The sequence below is a fragment of the Syngnathus acus genome, chromosome 2 (assembly GCF_901709675.1).
Source record: "Syngnathus acus chromosome 2, fSynAcu1.2, whole genome shotgun sequence".
Lineage (NCBI taxonomy): Eukaryota > Metazoa > Chordata > Actinopteri > Syngnathiformes > Syngnathidae > Syngnathus > Syngnathus acus.
The window spans coordinates 1,688,812-1,707,290 of NC_051088.1; the positions used below are offsets into that span (position 1 = coordinate 1,688,812).

The 18,479-nt window shown below is 44.3% G+C and overlaps 1 protein-coding gene across 3 annotated transcripts in view; it reads right to left on the reverse strand.

The window, feature by feature from the left end:
* Positions 1-18,479, reverse strand: part of lama5 (laminin, alpha 5) — a 380,553-nt gene that overhangs the window by 235,195 nt on the left and 126,879 nt on the right. For 2 of the 3 annotated variants that reach the window (XM_037245877.1, XM_037245876.1), the window contains exons 10-14: positions 7,333-7,467; positions 7,187-7,246; positions 1,110-1,250; positions 415-552; positions 176-310 (exon numbers count right to left, since the gene is read on the reverse strand). In XM_037245877.1, the coding sequence (XP_037101772.1) occupies positions 176-310; positions 415-552; positions 1,110-1,250; positions 7,187-7,246; positions 7,333-7,467 (609 nt within the window). The remainder of the gene's footprint in view (positions 1-175; positions 311-414; positions 553-1,109; positions 1,251-7,186; positions 7,247-7,332; positions 7,468-18,479) is intronic. The other variant, XM_037245878.1, reaches the window with a different exon arrangement.

Here is an 18,479-nt window from a genome sequence, read left to right on the forward strand (position 1 = left end):
CTGAGTACTACATCAATGTCCAAAAACTATATTCTAGGTTGAAGCTTTGTCCAAAGTCTGAGTCCTTTACCCATGTCCACATCTAAGCTCAAAGTCCCAGGATATCTGAGGTCTACATTCTAGGTCTAAGCCCATCATCCAGATGTGATTGCATTTGTGTATGTTGACATATAACCTTGACAATTGGGGTAAGAGTAGAATCCAGATCGGCACCGTTCACACCGAGGACCCTCAAATTCTGCTTTGCACAGACAGCGACCAAATTGGTCGCAGATTTCAGGCAAAGAGCCCACAGAACTGCAACCACACACTGTGGATACCAAAAGACAACAGAACACAACATGAAGTTTTCACATTTGATTCTATTGTAAGATTTGACGCCATCAACACAACATTAGTTAGTTTGTCACTCACACTGACAGAGCGGGTAGATGAAGTAGCCTGATGCACACTGGTCACAATGGTAACCATGGAAACCACTGCGACAGACACCGTGACCCGTTAGTGTGTCACAGGAACCATCCAGGCAACCCGGACCTGAACACTGACAGGCTGCGCATACACGCGGACATGCGCGCATACACGCGGACATGCACGCGCACCCCCCCACACACACACGCACACACACACACACACACACACACACACACACACACACACACAGGCACGCACACACACACGCGCACACACACAAACACACACGGAAGCAGTAAAATGGTGTGAACTATGCGAAGCTACTTTCAATGACAATGTTTCGAGAAAGTGTTTACACAGGTGTGTGTATCTCCTGGGTGGTAGGATATATAAACCAGCAAATCAAGAGACACCCATTGCAATTTTGTCAATATTTACATATGTTTGAACGTGTGTGTGTGTGTGTGTGTGTGTGTGTGTGTGTGTGTGTGTGTGTGTGTGTGTGTGTGTGTGTGCGCGTGTATGTGTGTGTGTATGTGTGTGTGCGTGTGTGTGCCTGTGCATGAGTGTGGGGGGGGGGGGCTTGTGGGAGTGCTACCAATGGGTGGTGCTGCTGCAGTGCATTCTTCTAATGAGAGCATGACTACATTAAAGTGGGAGCTAAAGCAGGATCTTGGAGTCAATGAGATTCTCACCTTGGCAGTTGAGTCCATGGAAGCCTGGCGCACACATGTCACAGTGGTCGCCAGTGAAGCCAGGCTTGCACAAGCATATTCTGCTTTGTGGATCGGGTCTGCATGAGTTGTCAATAGTGCCGGCCGCACTACACTCACAGTCTGGACACAAAAAAGAAGGTTTTTTGAAACTCCAAATACAAGATATGTTAGCAATCAAAATCAGAATCAGCTTTATTGACCAGGTTTGTGCATGCCAAACAAGGAATTTGACTCCGGTTGATCTCAGCCTCTGTACAACATTTAAGTGACTAACAGCATTCAGGTGACTAACAACATTTAATTGATTGGTTGATCACCAGGGGTGGGGAAATTCAGGCCCCAGCAGTACCCACAGAGCGGGTATACAAAAGACACACAGATGGCATGAGCGCAACTCAATAGGCTCTCATAAGGCTGCCACACAACGGCGCCACAAAGAAAGCCAGAAAGTGCGAAAGATAAAAGCAAAAAGACAAAGGAAAAAAAGTAACAGCGGCCAACCAGCACCCCTCAATATCAGAGAACACCCCAAAACACACAAAATAGCCTCCACGGGGTCCATAGACAGGTGTAAGGGCAGTCTAGTTCAACGGCACCCAATGGACCGTCGTTAAGTGGCAAGAACAGGATATTATTGCCCAGTGATGTCTCTGAGACTCTATGAGTGGTGTGAGTTCATCAGAGTGACAGCCTGGGGAAAGAAGCTGTGTCTGTGTCTGCTTGTTTTGGTGTACAGCGCTCTGTAACGCCGTCCGGAGGGAAGTAGTTCGAACAGGAGGTGGAGCGGCTGGATACGCTCAAGCCCGTGGAGATGACAGTGGACTGCAGGAGAGACCCTTCACCACTTCCACCCCTCACTATTCTCAGTAATGCTATTCCCTCGACAGACACCTTCAAGTTCCTGGGATCCACAATCTCTCGGGTCCTGAAATGGACCGGCCACATAGACTCTGTCCGGAAGAAGGCCCAGCAGAGGCTGTACTTTCTGAGACAGCTCAGGAAGTTCAACCTCATTTTTGCTTGCCTCGCGGGCTCGACTGGGGTGACATGTCACGTGACCGAGACGAGCGTCTTGTGTCAAGGGACACAGCGACTGTTTTTTGTATTTATTTATTTTTATTTTTCAAAATAAATTCGTACTCATTTTTGCGGGCTCGACTCGTAAAACGTATCACGTGACCAGGGCGAGCGTCTTGACCAGAATGAATTGATCGTCGATAAATAAAAAATATGTTTTTTTTTCCTGTGCGGCTTGGCGGCCCGGTACCAAGTGACCCACGGACCGGTACCGGTCCATGGACCGGGGGTTGGGGACCCTGATATAGACCATGAAGAAAACATTGGTTGGAGTATACGGAATGTGACAGCATAATGTGATAGAGTAAGTAACAATTTAAGAACACAAAATATAATACAGTGAAACATAAGAGGTAACACAGGAGATCAACAGTCCAAGGGGAACACAAAAAATGCACCATACAAGAGGTGTCAAAAGTATCCCCGTCCGTTCCCCAAGGAGAAGTAGAGCTATCGGGAATTAAAAATATCAATTCCAGCTTTTGACTTAAAAGTGTAAAAGTGACACAAATAATAGAAAAACAATACATTAAAGCGGATGTCAAGTCGAAGATTTTCCTTTCAAAATGTTTTATGTGTTCTGATAGACAAAACATTGTCTTCTGATTCATTTCATGTTTGTGGCATAATAAATGATCAGATAAATCCACCCCACACAAAGGTTTTGACTTGACTTTCAGGTCAAACTCCTGGGTTAATCTCGTGTTTGTGAAATAATAATTGATCATATAAATTAATCCCACACAAAGTTTTTGACTTGACTTTCAGGTCAAACTCCTGGGTTGCATGACAGGGTCACATATTGGGCGCTGCCCCCCCCCCCCCAATACATTTTTATAAAGACCATAATAATTATGTCATATTAAAAAGTTAAATTGGTCAACCTGCTTCAGCTGCATATATGCCTATTAATGCAGTAATATGGGACTTTCCGTTTTCGTTGATTAAAGCAGTAGTGTTTTACCCGAAGTAATATCACATTTCCTATGAGTGCCAGCACATAGCGTTGTAATATCTTGCTCTCTCCCATGCAGTTGGACTGAATTCTATTTCTGTTTCCAGGAGCTGCGTGAAGCGATGAGGTTGTGTTTATGTAATGGATTAGGCTGGGCAACCACGTGCAGCATGAACTTCATTTATGTAAATGAGGGGGAAGGTCAAGTGGAAGGCTGGAACGCCGGCAGGGCAAGTACAGCAAGGAAGAAGTGTCGCAGCAGCAGATGACAGACGACGTGTGCCGGGGCACGACTGGAAGCTCGCAAGAGAGAAAAGCAGGCAGGCGGACAGGCAAGGAGACAGGCAGGTAGGCAAGCAGGCGTCATGCGTCGTCGAATCAGACAGGACTCAGGCAGTCAGGAACAGGCAGAAGGCAGGCAGAGTTCGGAGCAGAACAATCAAACAGGCAGGCCAAGATTAAGGCAGAGATGTGGTCAGAATCAGGCAATAGGTCAGTCCGGGCAGAGTTCATGAAAATGTCGGACAAAGAGGCAGGCAAGGTCTGCAACGGGAGTCAGTTCGGAGACTCTCCAGTGTGCTGGAACGAGTTGCAACACAGACGGGTAGCAAGCCAAACGAACCGACCAGGAGTGACGGGAGAACAGCGTTTAAAAACATGGCCTGATGAGTAGGTAACAAGCGACAGGTGGCGGCGATGATGATTAATTCAGGGATAAGAACGGCAAATGAAAGAAAAACACTGAAAAGTAGCCGGGGTCTGGGGGCCGCATGCCCCACTGTGGGGGGGGCCTGTGCCCCCCCACTTGCCGCAGGAGGCCAGGGGCCTGTGACCCCCCCAATGGGGGATGCAGTGGGCCAGGGGCTACAGACCCCCATTGGGGGCTGCAGGGCCCACAAGCCCCCACTGGGGGCCGCAGGGGGCCAGGGGCAACGCCCCGGAGGGGGCTCAGGGGGAAAAGCTCCCTGGAAACTCCTGGATTTTAGCAGTGTAGCAACCCCAAAACCATTAATTTCATCACTCAATTTCAACAGTTTAGTCAAAACAATATTCCTGCTTGGTGGGCTACCAAGGTGAATCCTATTCTATTCTATTCTATTCTATTCTATTCTATTCTATTCTATGTTTTACCAGGTAAGCCAATTGAGAACACTTTCTCATTTACAATGGCGACCTGGTAAGAATCTATTTTTCCCATTACAAATAATGGACATTTTTTTAATCCGTTCCAAGACTTTTTTAAGCATTTTTCCATTTGCGCATTTTTGTCCGATCGCGCAACTGCAGCGCACCGCCGAACGCGCAACCGTAGCGCGTCGCCGACCGTGCACCTGCACCGCGCTGGTCGCATTATTGTGACAGAGCTGTCGCTGAAATTTAGAAAATATTTTTAAAGTCCTGATGTACTTTCAAAAATTTAAGTGGACCTCAGTGCGCAGGGAGCTTCATTTTGTCCGATCGCGCAACCGCAGCGCGCCGGGCGCTCACTGTTGCATTGCTTGAAGAGCGTATTTGTGTTTTAGGATGGCTTTATTGCGCCCCCTTGCTTTCTTTGGAGGCATGATTAGGGGTTAATCCAATCCGCAAAGTAACGAAAATACAATAACAACGGAGTCAGTCGGCATCCGGGCCGTGCGGTCGGGTTTTCTCAGGTCCTCCCGGCTCATCTCGCGAGGTTCGACTTCCGAATTTTGTTCGACAACCGAAGCAAAAAAAATCTCGAATTTTTTGTTCGAATTCCGATTTGTTCGAGAACCTGTTTGACTGTATAGTTGATCACTTCACATGTTATTTCCACTTTAAACCGCATGAGGTCGCACTAGGCCTGTGGAATAATTGGAACGGCAACTGACAATGAGTCTGAATCCATTCACTGACTTCCGGAGTCAGGAGTTGTTTATAACACAGAGGACAGATATTGACACAGAGGACGAAGATTTCGATGGCTTTAATGATTTGGAGTGACACGGATGGTTGGATAAACTTGTTATTTATGTTATAGTTATTTGATAAATAGTTTATTTAGTGTAACAACTTGTATATTGTTAGAGTTCAGTTGTTTCTGATTGCCTAGGGAGACCGTGAAGGTATTTATGTTATAGTTATTTGATAAATAGTTTATTTAGTGTAAAAACTTGTATATTGTTAGAGTTCAGTTGTTTCTGATTGCCTAGGGAGACCGTGAAGGCAGCAGGGGGGAGGAGACAGGAAGAGAGATCCGGGGCGCTTTGTTAGAGTGAGGCTACTGTGTGAGGCTACTGTGTGTTGGCTCGTATGTTGAACTCTTGTTTTGTGAAATAAAGAGCCGGTTACCAAACTTTCCTGGTACGTTGGTAACGCTACAATATAGTTATATAGATCTGTGGAATAATTGGAGCCGCAACTGACGACGAGTCTGACGTCAGCGGCGCATGTACTTCCGGAGTCAGCAGCGGTGTTTTTTCTTTTTTTTGAGTGACACAGAGGACGAAATTTCAATGGATTTCATGATTTGGAGTGACACGGATGGTTCGATAAAATTGTTATTTATGTTAAAGTTATTTGATATATAGTTTATATATAGTTATATAGCCCTGTGGAATAATTTGAACTGCAACTGACGACGAGTCCGATGTCGGCACTGCATGCACTTCCGAGGTCAGAAGCGGCATCGTTTACACAAAGGACGAAGATTTTGATGGATTTAACGATTTGAAGTGGCACGGACGGTTTGATAAACGTGTTATTTATGTTATAGTTATTTGAATAACTGTTAATGTTACGCCAGGCACATTCTCAGCTCCTCGTTTGTGTTTATGTAACGTTAGCATACTGTATCGTTTACTCTGTTGTTGCCTGTTCATGTCTGTTCTTGGTGTTGGATTTTGTCAAATAAAGTTCTCCCAAAAATGCGACTTGTACTCCGGTGCGACTTATACGTATGTGTTTTTATTTTCTTTAATATGCATTTTATGGCTGGTGCAACTTGTACTCCAGAGCGACTTATAGCCCGGAAAATACGGTAGATTAAAGTGCCATGTGTACAAGAGAGCATATACATTTCAATTAACAGTACAGTTAACCTTTCATGGAAGCTAAGTGTGCATCCTACCTTTTATGCAGGAATGTGGGAGTGCCATACATGAAAGTTGACAAAATTGGCTATAAAATAATTAGTGTAACATGTAAATGATGTATATAGCAATAATAATAAAAATAACAGTAAATAAGATCAGTTAGCGCTAGCACATTACTAGGTATTACACTAATAAACTAAATGTATGTATGTTATAGCATTTGTTGTCTAATTAGTATATCACACACCCTTGATAATAAACTTTCAGCTTAGCTCAATATGCTATTTCAAGTTTGCTGGTTTTTGAAAGCTATGAGCCATGGCAATTTGTTTCCGTTCGCACCCTATTCATAATGAGTTATGCGACATGAGTGTGTACGATGGCTGGCTGGCTTTTTTGGCTGTGAACCTCCTTGCTGCTGCTACTGGGTTCTTTTGGGACATGGACAGTAGGGCATATTATATGAATAGTTTGTATATATAATAGTAAAAACTGATCAAATATTAAAAAAAAAGATATTTTTAAAAGTGAAGACAATTTGCAATTCTAGTAATGACACAAATTTGATGCACAATTTGTCTTCGCGGGCCACATAAAATGATGTAGCGGGCCGTATCTGGCCCCCGGGCCTTGAGTTTGACACCTGTGGTTTACATGATCAGGGTTTTTTTGTGTCAATCAGCGAGTTTAAAAAAAAAAAAAAAACGGCAATTCGATCAGAAAATGAACAAAATCAAACAATTTTGTTTTTGCTCCTATCTATTGTTAGCGAAGCGAGACTCAAATATATGTATAAAACCTTTTCTACATACACAAAAGGCCATTGCCCTTAAATACAGTTTGTAAATATGTCAAAATTTGTATTAGTAAGCGTTTCTGCTTTAACCAGATAATCCATCCCACTGCACAGGTTGAGAACATGCACAGATATGCTTTGTAGGTATATTATTTATGAATAAAATACTTACTAATGATCTCTCCGGCTGGTTTGGCCTCACCGTTGTTGTTACTAGGATAGGTGGGGAAAGCTGTTTGAGAGAGAAATAGAGATAGAAAGACAGAAAGACATGAGCAACTGATGGCAATCGTTGTTAAATCACAAGGGCAGACTTACGGTAACAATCTGGGAAGTTGACAAAGCCGTCAGCACATTGTTCGCAGTTGTCGCCAGCGTAGTTTTCTTTACAGAAGCAACGTCCTGTCATGTCCTCACATGTCCCATCCATGAACAATGACTCACAGTCACAGGCTGACAAGTGCACATCCACATACACATACATGCATAAACACCATGATATAGAATAGATAGTTGATTGATAGAAAGGTTGATTTAACAGTGATAGATCTGAAGCCAGGTGGCTCGGTGGGGCACTGGGTAGCACATCCGCCTCACAGTTAGGAGGGTGCGGGTTCGATTCCACCTCCGGCCCTCCCTGTGTGGAGTTTGCATGTTCTCCCCGGGCCCGTGTGGGTTTTCTCCGGGCACTCCGGTTTCCTCCCACATCCCAAAAACATGCTCGGTAGGCCGATTGAAGACTCCAAATTGTCCCTAGGTGTGAGTGCGAGTGCGAATGGTTGTTTGTCTCTGTGTGCCCTCCGATTGGCTGGCAACCGGTTCAGGGTGTCCCCCGCCTACTGCCCGGTGACGGCTGGGATAGGCTCCAGCACACCTGCGACCCCCGTGGGGACTAAGCGGTTCAGAAAATGGATGGATGGAGATCTGAAGCCGCTATCCCACTACATTTTCGAGTGTTTTTGAAGGCAGAGAATGTTGCGTTCTCGTCAGCTTTCGTTCAAGGTCACAAATGTTTGCAAAATGTTCGGCAACAGTTTAAGAGCTTTTTCTTGTGGCAAGGAACTTTGAACACACACATATATACACACACACATTATATATATATATATATAGATTATATACCGTAAATTCCGGACTATAAGCCGCACCGGACTATAAACCGCACCAGCTAAAATTGGGGGATATTTTAGTTTTTTTCTTATATAAGCCGCACCGGACTATAAGCCGCACGTGCACACGCGTTTTTTACAAAGAAAGACCGTTCACAGAAAGCCTTTTTAAAGTTTTAATAACATACTTTAACATGTCTTTCTAAACATTGCCTGTGACGCAGCAGTAGTACCGCAGCAACACGGAAGTGTGCACGCGAGTTATTAACAAAGAAAGACTGGACACAGAAAGCTTTTTTAAAGTTTTAATAACATACCTTATGTTCTGCCCCGAAACTTGTCTGTTTGACTGTATTATATTGGTTTATATTGCGTTTGATAGCTAGACTTTTATTTTGAAGGCGATGTCTAGCAGGAAGTCGGCCGTCGGCCATTTTGTTTTAATCACAACAAACCGTGTGCAGCTAGTCCTAGTCAAGTGTTCATCCATGGTCATCCTTGTTTCTGTTTGTGCCTTCGACATCATCGTCTGTAAGTTTCCATTTATACTTTGAAGCTCTATCATATTTTCGTATTATTTATGAGGAGTCTTTATTGTAAGTATGCATGTTTATGTCGTATTTTGTCTGTATTACTTTTCAGTTTTACTCCATGTTTTGGGAGAACACTGCAATTAAAAAGGAGCTTTGGAAGCTATACCCTGACTCAGTGTCTACCTTAGCAGGAGTTAGGCTTACTGCTGAATTGGTGTTAGAAACACACACAAGGAGAGCAGGAAAGTAAAAAGACGATACGCAGCTGGCAACACAATACACAGCAGCAGACTACATGAACATGGACAACGAACAGAATAAAAATACTACAACAAAAGGCTTCAAGTCATCTCAAAGTGGATCGTCGGTCAGTCGTAAAAGCTCTAGCTCAACCAAATCATCAGTCAGCGCTGCTGCTGCAAAGGCAAGAGCCAAAGCAGAGGCTGCTCGTGCACGTGCAGCATTTGCAGAGCGTGAAATCAGTATCAAGGTGAACAAAGCAAGACTAGAAGCCAGCCTCGATGCCTTGCAGTTGGAAAGAGAAGCTGCAGCTGCTAATGCTCAGGCAGAAGTTTTAGAGGCAGCAGCAGAGATAGAGGAGGAGGAGCTCCGTAGCAAAAGGAGCTTCCCTGTCGTGGAGCAAGACACACAAGAACGCGTAAGCGAATATGTTCGTGACCAAACTACACATTTTGACAAGCTCCCTGAACCTGTAGTCTTCTCAGAGACCGCAGAGCGATCTATTGAGCCTCACCTTAACGCGCCAACACCATATGTTCACAAAGAAGAAGAATATATTATGAAAGATTCTTGGCCAGTCCCACCTCAACTTCAACAGAGACCAACATCACTTCAGAGTTCTCAGGCAATACATGAATCTAAATCATCAGTCCAACCGCACACCCAAGAGAATTTCCAAGTCAAAAGAGAGACAGTCACTTACAACACCAATCCCACATCCAAGCTAACTTTCCCAAAGTACTCTGACACATCTCACATGTACCGAACCAGTCCAGAGTCTTCAGTTATGATGGACATGGCAAAGTACCTGGCACGCAAAGAACTTGTTTGCAAGGGTCTATCAAACTTTGATGATCGTCCTGAATCGTACAGAGCATGGAAGTCCTCCTTCTTCAACACGATCAAAGATTTGGATCTGACAGCTAGTGAACAGTTGGATCTGCTTTCAAAATGGCTTGGAAAAGAATCATCTGAACACGTGAGACGTCTGAGAGCAGTTAACATTGGCAACCCAAATGCAGCTCTACAAACAGCTTGGGACAGACTTGATGAATGTTTTGGCGCTCCAGAAGTCATTGAAAATGCGCTTTTCGCAAAGCTCGACAACTTTCCTAGAATCTCGAATAAGGACAGCCAAAAGTTAAGGGAACTTGGAGACCTTTTAAAAGAGTTATTGTCAGCAAAAGAAGATGGATACCTGTCAGGCTTGGCATTCTTGGACACTGCTCGTGGCATAAAACCAATTGTGGAAAAATTGCCATTCAACCTGCAAGAGAAATGGCTTTCTCAGGGATCAACGTACAAGCAAGATCATAAGGTCAGTTACCCGCCCTTTTCTTACTTCACCTCCTTTATCTGCTACCAAGCTAAAACAAGGAATGATCCCAGCTTTACCCTTTCTGGAAACAACCTAACATTTGAAAGAGCAATGCCACAACATAAAGCTCCTAGAACAGTGGTTTCAGTGCACAAGACCAAAGTTTCTACTGATGTTACACAAGATGAAACAGCTTCCGAAGAGGATGTGTCGAAGCAATGTCCAATCCATAAAAGGCCCCACCCTTTAAAGAAATGTCGGGGCTTCAGGCTAAAAACTCTCGCAGACAGAAAAGCATACTTAAAGGAACAAGGCATTTGTTTCAAATGTTGCTCATCATCCTCCCACCCAGCTCGTGATTGCAAAGCACACCTGAAATGTGACGAGTGTGACAGTGAAAATCATATAACGGCTCTTCACCCTGGTCCACCACAATGGGCAGCTAGAGTCCCAAATTCCCCGAAGAATGATGGCGGGGAGTCAGAGTTGGAGGAAACCACCAAAACTCCAGTCGTAAGTTCTCTGTGCACCAAAGTGTGCGGTGATCATCTCAAAGCAAAGTCGTGCTCAAAGATCTGTCTCGTTAAAGTATATCCAGACAATCAACCAGAGAAAGCCGAAAAAATGTATGCCATGCTCGATGACCAGAGCAACAGATCTCTAGCTCGGTCACAGTTTTTTGACATCTTCAAAATCAAGACAGACGCATACCCTTACACCCTCAAAACATGTGCTGGCTTAGCCACAGTCTCTGGCAGGAAAGCAACCGGCTACCATATCGAAGCGGTTAATGATGGTGTTAACTTGTCGCTGCCAGAACTCACAGAATGTGACGATTTACCAGACAATCGTGATGAAATACCAACTCCAGAGGCTGCTCTCCACCACCCCCATCTAAAAAGTATTGCCAACAAAATCCCAGCCTTGGACGACAATGCCCAGATCCTTCTTCTGCTGGGTAGGGACATTCTTCGCATTCATAAAGTGAGGCAGCAGATTAATGGTCCTGAAGATACTCCTTTTGCGCAAAGACTTGATCTTGGATGGGTGCTGGTGGGTGACGTGTGTTTGGGAAAAGTCCACAAGCCTATCATTCACAGCTACAAAACAAATGTACTAGAAGATGGAAGACCTTCGCTGTTCAGGCCATGCATGAGCCACATCAATCTCAAGCAAGCGACCAGTCCCAGTTTCGTCAATGGTCTTTCTCACAGTTCACCAGATGACTCGCTTGGCCTTACAGTTTTTGCAAGGACTGACAATGATGACAAGCGAGCCTTCTCCATCGAAGATGAACAGTTCATCAAAATAATGAATGATCAAGTTTTCCAGGATGAGTGTAACAGCTGGGTGGCACCTCTCCCTTTCAAGACACCCAGACCTCCCTTATCAAACAACCGAGAGCAAGCTATGACCCGCCTTTCATCTCTGAAACGCACTCTGGAACGGAAGCCAAAGATGAAAGAACAGTTTGTCACCTTTATGCAAAAAATCTTTGACAACAACCATGCTGAACCAGCACCTCCGCTACAAAAAGGAAGAGAATGTTGGTACTTACCAATGTTCGGAGTCTACCATCCCAGAAAACCTGGACAAATCAGAGTCGTGTTTGATTCTAGTGCACAATCCAATGGCCTCTCACTCAACAATGTCCTGCTCACCGGGCCAGACCTGAACAACAGTCTCATTGGAGTTCTCATTCGCTTCAGGAGGGAGAAAATAGCTGTTACGGCAGACATCCAACAGATGTTCCATTGTTTTGTCGTAAGAGAGGACCACCGAGATTACTTGCGCTTCCTCTGGTTCCGAGAGAACGACCCCAGCAAAGACATTGTCGAATACCGGATGAGGGTACATGTATTTGGCAATAGCCCTTCCCCAGCTGTGGCCACCTATTGTCTCAGAAGAGCAGCCCAGCAGGGAGAACAGCAGTACGGGTCAGACACCAGACACTTTGTGGAGCGAGATTTTTATGTTGACGATGGCCTGGTCTCAACACCCACCGAAGAGGAAGCAATTGCTCTGCTACAAAAGACTCAAGCTTCTCTGTCGGAGTCAAACTTGAGACTCCACAAGATCACGTCTAACAGTGTTAGAGTCCTGACAGCATTTCCAGCAGGGGATCATGCTAAAGACATTAAAGATCTCTATCTCGGAACAGAAACGGCGCCCACACAAAGAAGTCTTGGTTTGAGCTGGGAAATCAAAATAGACACTTTCACCTTCCAAGTGTCAGTCAATGACAAGCCATTCACACGTCGTGGGATTCTTTCTACAATAAACAGTCTTTTCGACCCGCTTGGCTTTGTTGCTCCTGTGACCATTCAAGGAAAGTCACTATTGAGAGAGCTTACTCTTGAAGGAACTGAATGGGACGTTCTTCTTCCCCAAGACAAACTTAAAGCGTGGGAAACGTGGAGAGATTCTCTACAGGAATTGCAACATCTTCACATTCCTCGTGCTTATACCACCACTTCTCCTTCCAAGGCAAAGCAAAAGGAGATCTGCATCTTCTCTGATGCCTCTATAAAAGCTATTGGTGCTGTCGCATACCTCAGAACAACTAACGAGGATGGCCAGATCCACGTGGGTTTCATCTTTGGAAAAGCCAAACTTTCTCCTCCCAGCGAACCCACCATTCCCAGACTGGAACTTTGTGCGGCAGTGCTAGCTGTAGAAATGGCTGAACTCATCGTTCAAGAGATTGATCTTCCACTTGACGCAGTCACCTTTTATTGTGACAGTAAAGTGGTGCTGGGATATATACATAATCAGTCAAAACGTTTCTATGTGTATGTCCACAACAGAGTTCAAAGGATCCGGCAATCCACAGACCCAAAGCAATGGCGGTACGTGCCCACGGAACACAACCCAGCTGACCATGCCTCCAGATCGGTTCAAGCTTCCATCCTCACACAAACCAACTGGTTCACAGGTCCAGCCTTTCTATACAAACCACAAGCAGCCACTGAGCATCAACAGTCATTTGAAATCATCGATCCAGACTCAGATGTGGAGATCCGACCACAAGTAACAAGTTGCATGACGGGCCAAAGAGACAAGCGCTTGGATCCAGAGAGATTTGAAAGATTCTCATCTTGGAAGTCCTTGCAAAGAGCGGTGGCAACTCTTCTCCATGTAACTCGTTCTTTTAAGTCAACAAACGGGGACGTCACTGTATGTTCTGGATGGCATCAGTGTTCAAAGCCTCACAGTGTCGATGAGTTGTCAAAGTCATCTGAAGTCATCCTTCGTGCTGTACAAAGAGCCTGCTTTTCTGAAGAATATGACTCCCTCTCCAAGGGGCAAGACGTTAACAAGAAAAGTTCATTGTCAAAACTAAATCCTGTTATAGGCCCAGATGGCTTGTTGAGAATTGGAGGGAGACTGAAGCTGGCAGATCTCAGCGATCCTGAAAAACATCCAATCATTCTGCCAGGTAAACATCATGTGTCCACATTGCTCATAAGACATCATCACGAACGGGTTGAACACCAAGGCCGAAGTTTCACAGAGGGCGCTGTACGAGCCGCTGGCATTTGGTTGATTGGTGGTAAGAGACGCATAAGCAGTATTTTACATGGATGTGTCACCTGTCTTAAACTTCGTGGAAGAAGAGAGAGGCAGAAAATGTCGGACCTTCCCCAAGAACGGTTGAGCACTTCACCTCCCTTTACATACACTGGTGTGGATGTCTTCGGTCCCTGGTTTGTGACAGCAAGGCGCACAAGAGGAGGCTTAGCTCAAAGTAAACGATGGGCTGTTCTGTTCACATGCTTGAGTACCCGCGCCGTCCATATAGAGGTGATTGAGTCCATGGATACTTCCTCTTTCATCAACTCCCTGAGAAGGTTATTTGCAATCCGTGGCCCTTCTCAACAGCTACACTCAGACCGTGGAACCAACTTCATTGGTGCTTGTAAAGAGCTGGAGTTTGAGAAAGTTCTGAAGGAATCAGAGGTCCAAACATACACCAACAGTCAAGGTTGTTCATGGCATTTCAATCCACCACACTCCTCACACATGGGCGGTGCGTGGGAACGCATGATCGGAGTCGCAAGGAGGATTTTGGATTCAATGCTGATGCGTACTCACTCCTCAAGTTTGACCCATGAAGTCCTGTGCACTTTTATGGCAGAGGTGACAGCCATTATCAACTCCAGACCGCTTGTTTCTATTTCATCTGATCCAGATGCTCCTCAGATACTCACACCGGCAATGCTCCTTACTAACAAGCAAAGTATTCTACCTCCATCTGGGAAGTTCACCGGCAAAGACTTATTCAAGCAGCAGTGGCGCCAGGTACAAAGGTTGGCTGATCAATTCTGGAGTCGCTGGAAGCGCGAATACCTGCACACTCTGCAAGTTCGACACAAATGGCAGGAATCGAGACCTAACATTGTGGATGGGGATGTCGTTATGTTGAAGGACAGTAAAACGTGTCGTAACGACTGGCCCATGGCCCTTGTGACTAAGACCTTTCCTGGACGTGATGGAAGAGTTCGCAAGGTCGAGATGAGAGTTGTTAAAGATGGATCCGTGAAGAAGTTCTTTAGACCAGTTACAGAGATTATTCTGCTTCTGAAAAGGCAGGACTGAAACGTTTAACCGTAGGATGTTTTAGTTCAATGTGTGGCATCTTGTCAGATACCAGGCGGGGAGTGTTCTGCCCCGAAACTTGTCTGTTTGACTGTATTATATTGGTTTATATTGCGTTTGATAGCTAGACTTTTATTTTGAAGGCGATGTCTAGCAGGAAGTCGGCCGTCGGCCATTTTGTTTTAATCACAACAAACCGTGTGCAGCTAGTCCTAGTCAAGTGTTCATCCATGGTCATCCTTGTTTCTGTTTGTGCCTTCGACATCATCGTCTGTAAGTTTCCATTTATACTTTGAAGCTCTATCATATTTTCGTATTATTTATGAGGAGTCTTTATTGTAAGTATGCATGTTTATGTCGTATTTTGTCTGTATTACTTTTCAGTTTTACTCCATGTTTTGGGAGAACACTGCAATTAAAAAGGAGCTTTGGAAGCTATACCCTGACTCAGTGTCTACCTTAGCAGGAGTTAGGCTTACTGCTGAATTGGTGTTAGAAACACACACAAGGAGAGCAGGAAACCTTAACATTTCTTTCCAAACACTGCCCGTGACGCGGCAGTAATACCGCAGCAACACGGAAGTAACACAAGACTAATAGGGCTGGATTAAAAAAAACATACCCGGTAAAAGTCACTGAGACGCGGCGGTAACACAGCAGCAACACGGTAGTACAGCACCAACAGGGCTCGTTAAAAAACATACCAGTAAAAGTAAAAAAAGAGCTCCATCGTCTTCATCTTCCTCCTGTGCACTGAAACCATCGAAGTCTTCCTCCTCAGCGTCCGATTGGAATAGCGTTAGATATCCTTCGCCTTTCTCAGTCTCTCTTTCGTCGTCGCTTTTATGCATTTCTTCGAGTGTGATGAGGGTCTGTTCATGCTAATTTTATTCATGCACGAAGCGCTAAATTACATTAAACTAGCGAGCGACACGTATAGCTCCAGAGTAGACGGGACCACGAAATAAAGAAAAGGGTGATGCAACACAATGTCATCAACATCGACTGCCTTTAGCTTAAAAGCGGCTTCATATGCATTTCTTTTGTCCCCCATAATGACGGTTTGTGTATAAAAGCTTCCTTTCAGTAATGTCCGTCTTGATCTCGTTCTCTCTTCTTTGTGTGAATTATACGCCACTATTCGCCTAGCAAAACACAAAGTAGCACGTCTTCTTCGGCGCATTATCTCTTCTTCGTCTGTCTCGCTCTTGCTTCCTGCTACAGCGCCCCCTGGAGGCCGTAAAAATCCATAAATACGCCGCGCCGCCATTTAAGCTCTATTTCCCTCTTTGACAGCCAAATCGATTGCTTTTAACTTAAAAGCTGCATCAAATGCATTTCTTCGTGTGTTTTCCATGATGAGGGTGTGTGCGTGATCCGCGAAATGTTCAAAACACAAACTAGCACGTCTTCTTCGGCGCATTACCTGACTATAAGCCGCAGGGTTCAAAATTTTGGAAAAAAGTCGCGGCTTATAGTCCGGAATTTACGGTACATATAGTGGGGCAAAAAAGTATTTAGTCAGCCACCAATTGTGCAAGTTCTCCCACTTACAAGATGAGAGATGCCTGTAATTTTCATCATAGGTACACTTCAATATGAGAGACAAAAGGAAAAAAAGAAATCCGGAAAATCACATTGTCTGATTTTTAAGGAATTTATTTGCAAATTATGGTCGAAAATAAGTATTTGGTCAACAACAAAAGTTCATATTAATACTTTGTTATATACTCTTTGTTGGCAATGATAGAGGTCAAACGTTTTCTGTTAGTCTTCACAAGGTTTTCACACACCCTTGCTGGTATTTTGGCCCATTCCTCCATGCAGATCTCCTCGAGAACAGTGAGGTTTTGGGGCTGTCGCTGGGCTACAACGGCCAAGACCAAAAAGCTGTCAAAGTACACCAGAAACAAAATTGTAGATGTGCACCAGGCTGGGAAGACTGAATCTCCAATAGGTCAGCAGCTTGGTGTGAAGAAATCAACTGTGGGAGCAATTATTAGAAAATGAAAGCTATACAAGACCACTGATAATCTCCCTTGATCTGGGGCTCACCCTGTGTGGTCTCAAGAACGGTAAACAAATTGCCAGAACCACACGGGGGGAACCTAGTGAATGACCTGCAGAGAGGTGGGACCAAAGTAACAAAGACTACCATCAGTAACACTACGCTGCCAGGGACTCAAATCCTGCAGTGCGAGACGTGTCCCCCTGCTTAAGCCAGTACATGTCCAGGCCCGACAGATGTTTGCTAGACAGCATTTGGATGATCCAGAAGAGGATTGGGAGAATGTCATATGGTCTGATGAATCCAAAATACAACTCTTTGGTAACAACTCAACTCGTTGTGTTTGGAGGAATAAGAATGCAGAGTTGCATTCAAAGAAAACCACACATACTGTGAAGCATGGGGGTGGAAACATCATGCTTTGGGGCTGTTTTTCTGCGAGGGGATCAGGACGACTGATCCGCCTAAAGGAAAGAATGAATGGGGCCATGTATCATGAGATTTTGAGTGAAAACCAACTTCCATCAGCAAGGGAATTGAAGATGAAACGTGGCTGGGTCTTTCAGCATGACAATGATGCCAAACACACCGCCCGGGCAACAAAGGAGTGACTTCGTAAAAAGCATTTCTAGGTCTTGGAGTGGCCAAGCCAGTCTCCAGATCTCAACCCCATGGAAAATCGTTGGAGGGAGTTGAAAGTCTGTGTTGCCCAGCGACAGCCCTAAAACATCACTGTTCTCGAGAAGATCTGCATGGAGGAATGGGCCAGAATACTAGCAACGGTGTGTGAAAACCTTGTGAAGACTTACAGAAAACGTTTGACCTCTGTCATTACCAACAAAGAGTATATAACAAAGTATTAATATGAACTTTTGTTATTGACCAAATACTTGTTTTCCACCACAATTCGCAAATAAATTCCTTAAAAATCAGACAATGTGATTTTCCGGATTTTTTTTTTCCTTTAGTCTCTCATAGTTGCAGTGTACCGTATTTTTCGGACTAAAAGTCGCTCCGGAATATAGGTCGCATTAGCCATAAAATGCACAATAACGTGAAAAAAAACCATATATAAGTCGCTCCGGAGTATAAGTCGCATTTTGTGTGAAATTTATTTGACAAAATCCAACACCAAGAACAGACATGAACGAGCAACAAGAGGCTAAACGATAGGTATGCTAACGTAACATAAACACAAACGAAGAGCTGAGAACGGGCCTGACGTAACATTCAGGGTTATTCAAATAACTATTACCGTAATTTTCGGACTATGAGTCGCGGTTTTTTTCATAGTTTGGGTGGGGGGGCGACTTATACTCAGGAGCGACTTATATGTTTTTTTTCACAAATTTTTACTTGATCATTAACACATCACTTACTTAAAAGTATAGCACTTCACATGTTATTTTTAGTATAGTTGATCACTTCACATGCTTTGATATCTTTATCTTGAACATATTCAAAACATGAAAAATAGAGAGAAAAAAATCAAATAAAGTAATTAACACTTTAAAGCGCCATATCCTCTGGACATGTCCTCTGTCACCAGGATGACATAAAGGACGAGAAATTTGATCGATGGATTTAATGATTTGGAGTGACACAAATGGTTTGATAATATTGTTGTTTATGTGATAGTTATTTAAAATATAGTTTAT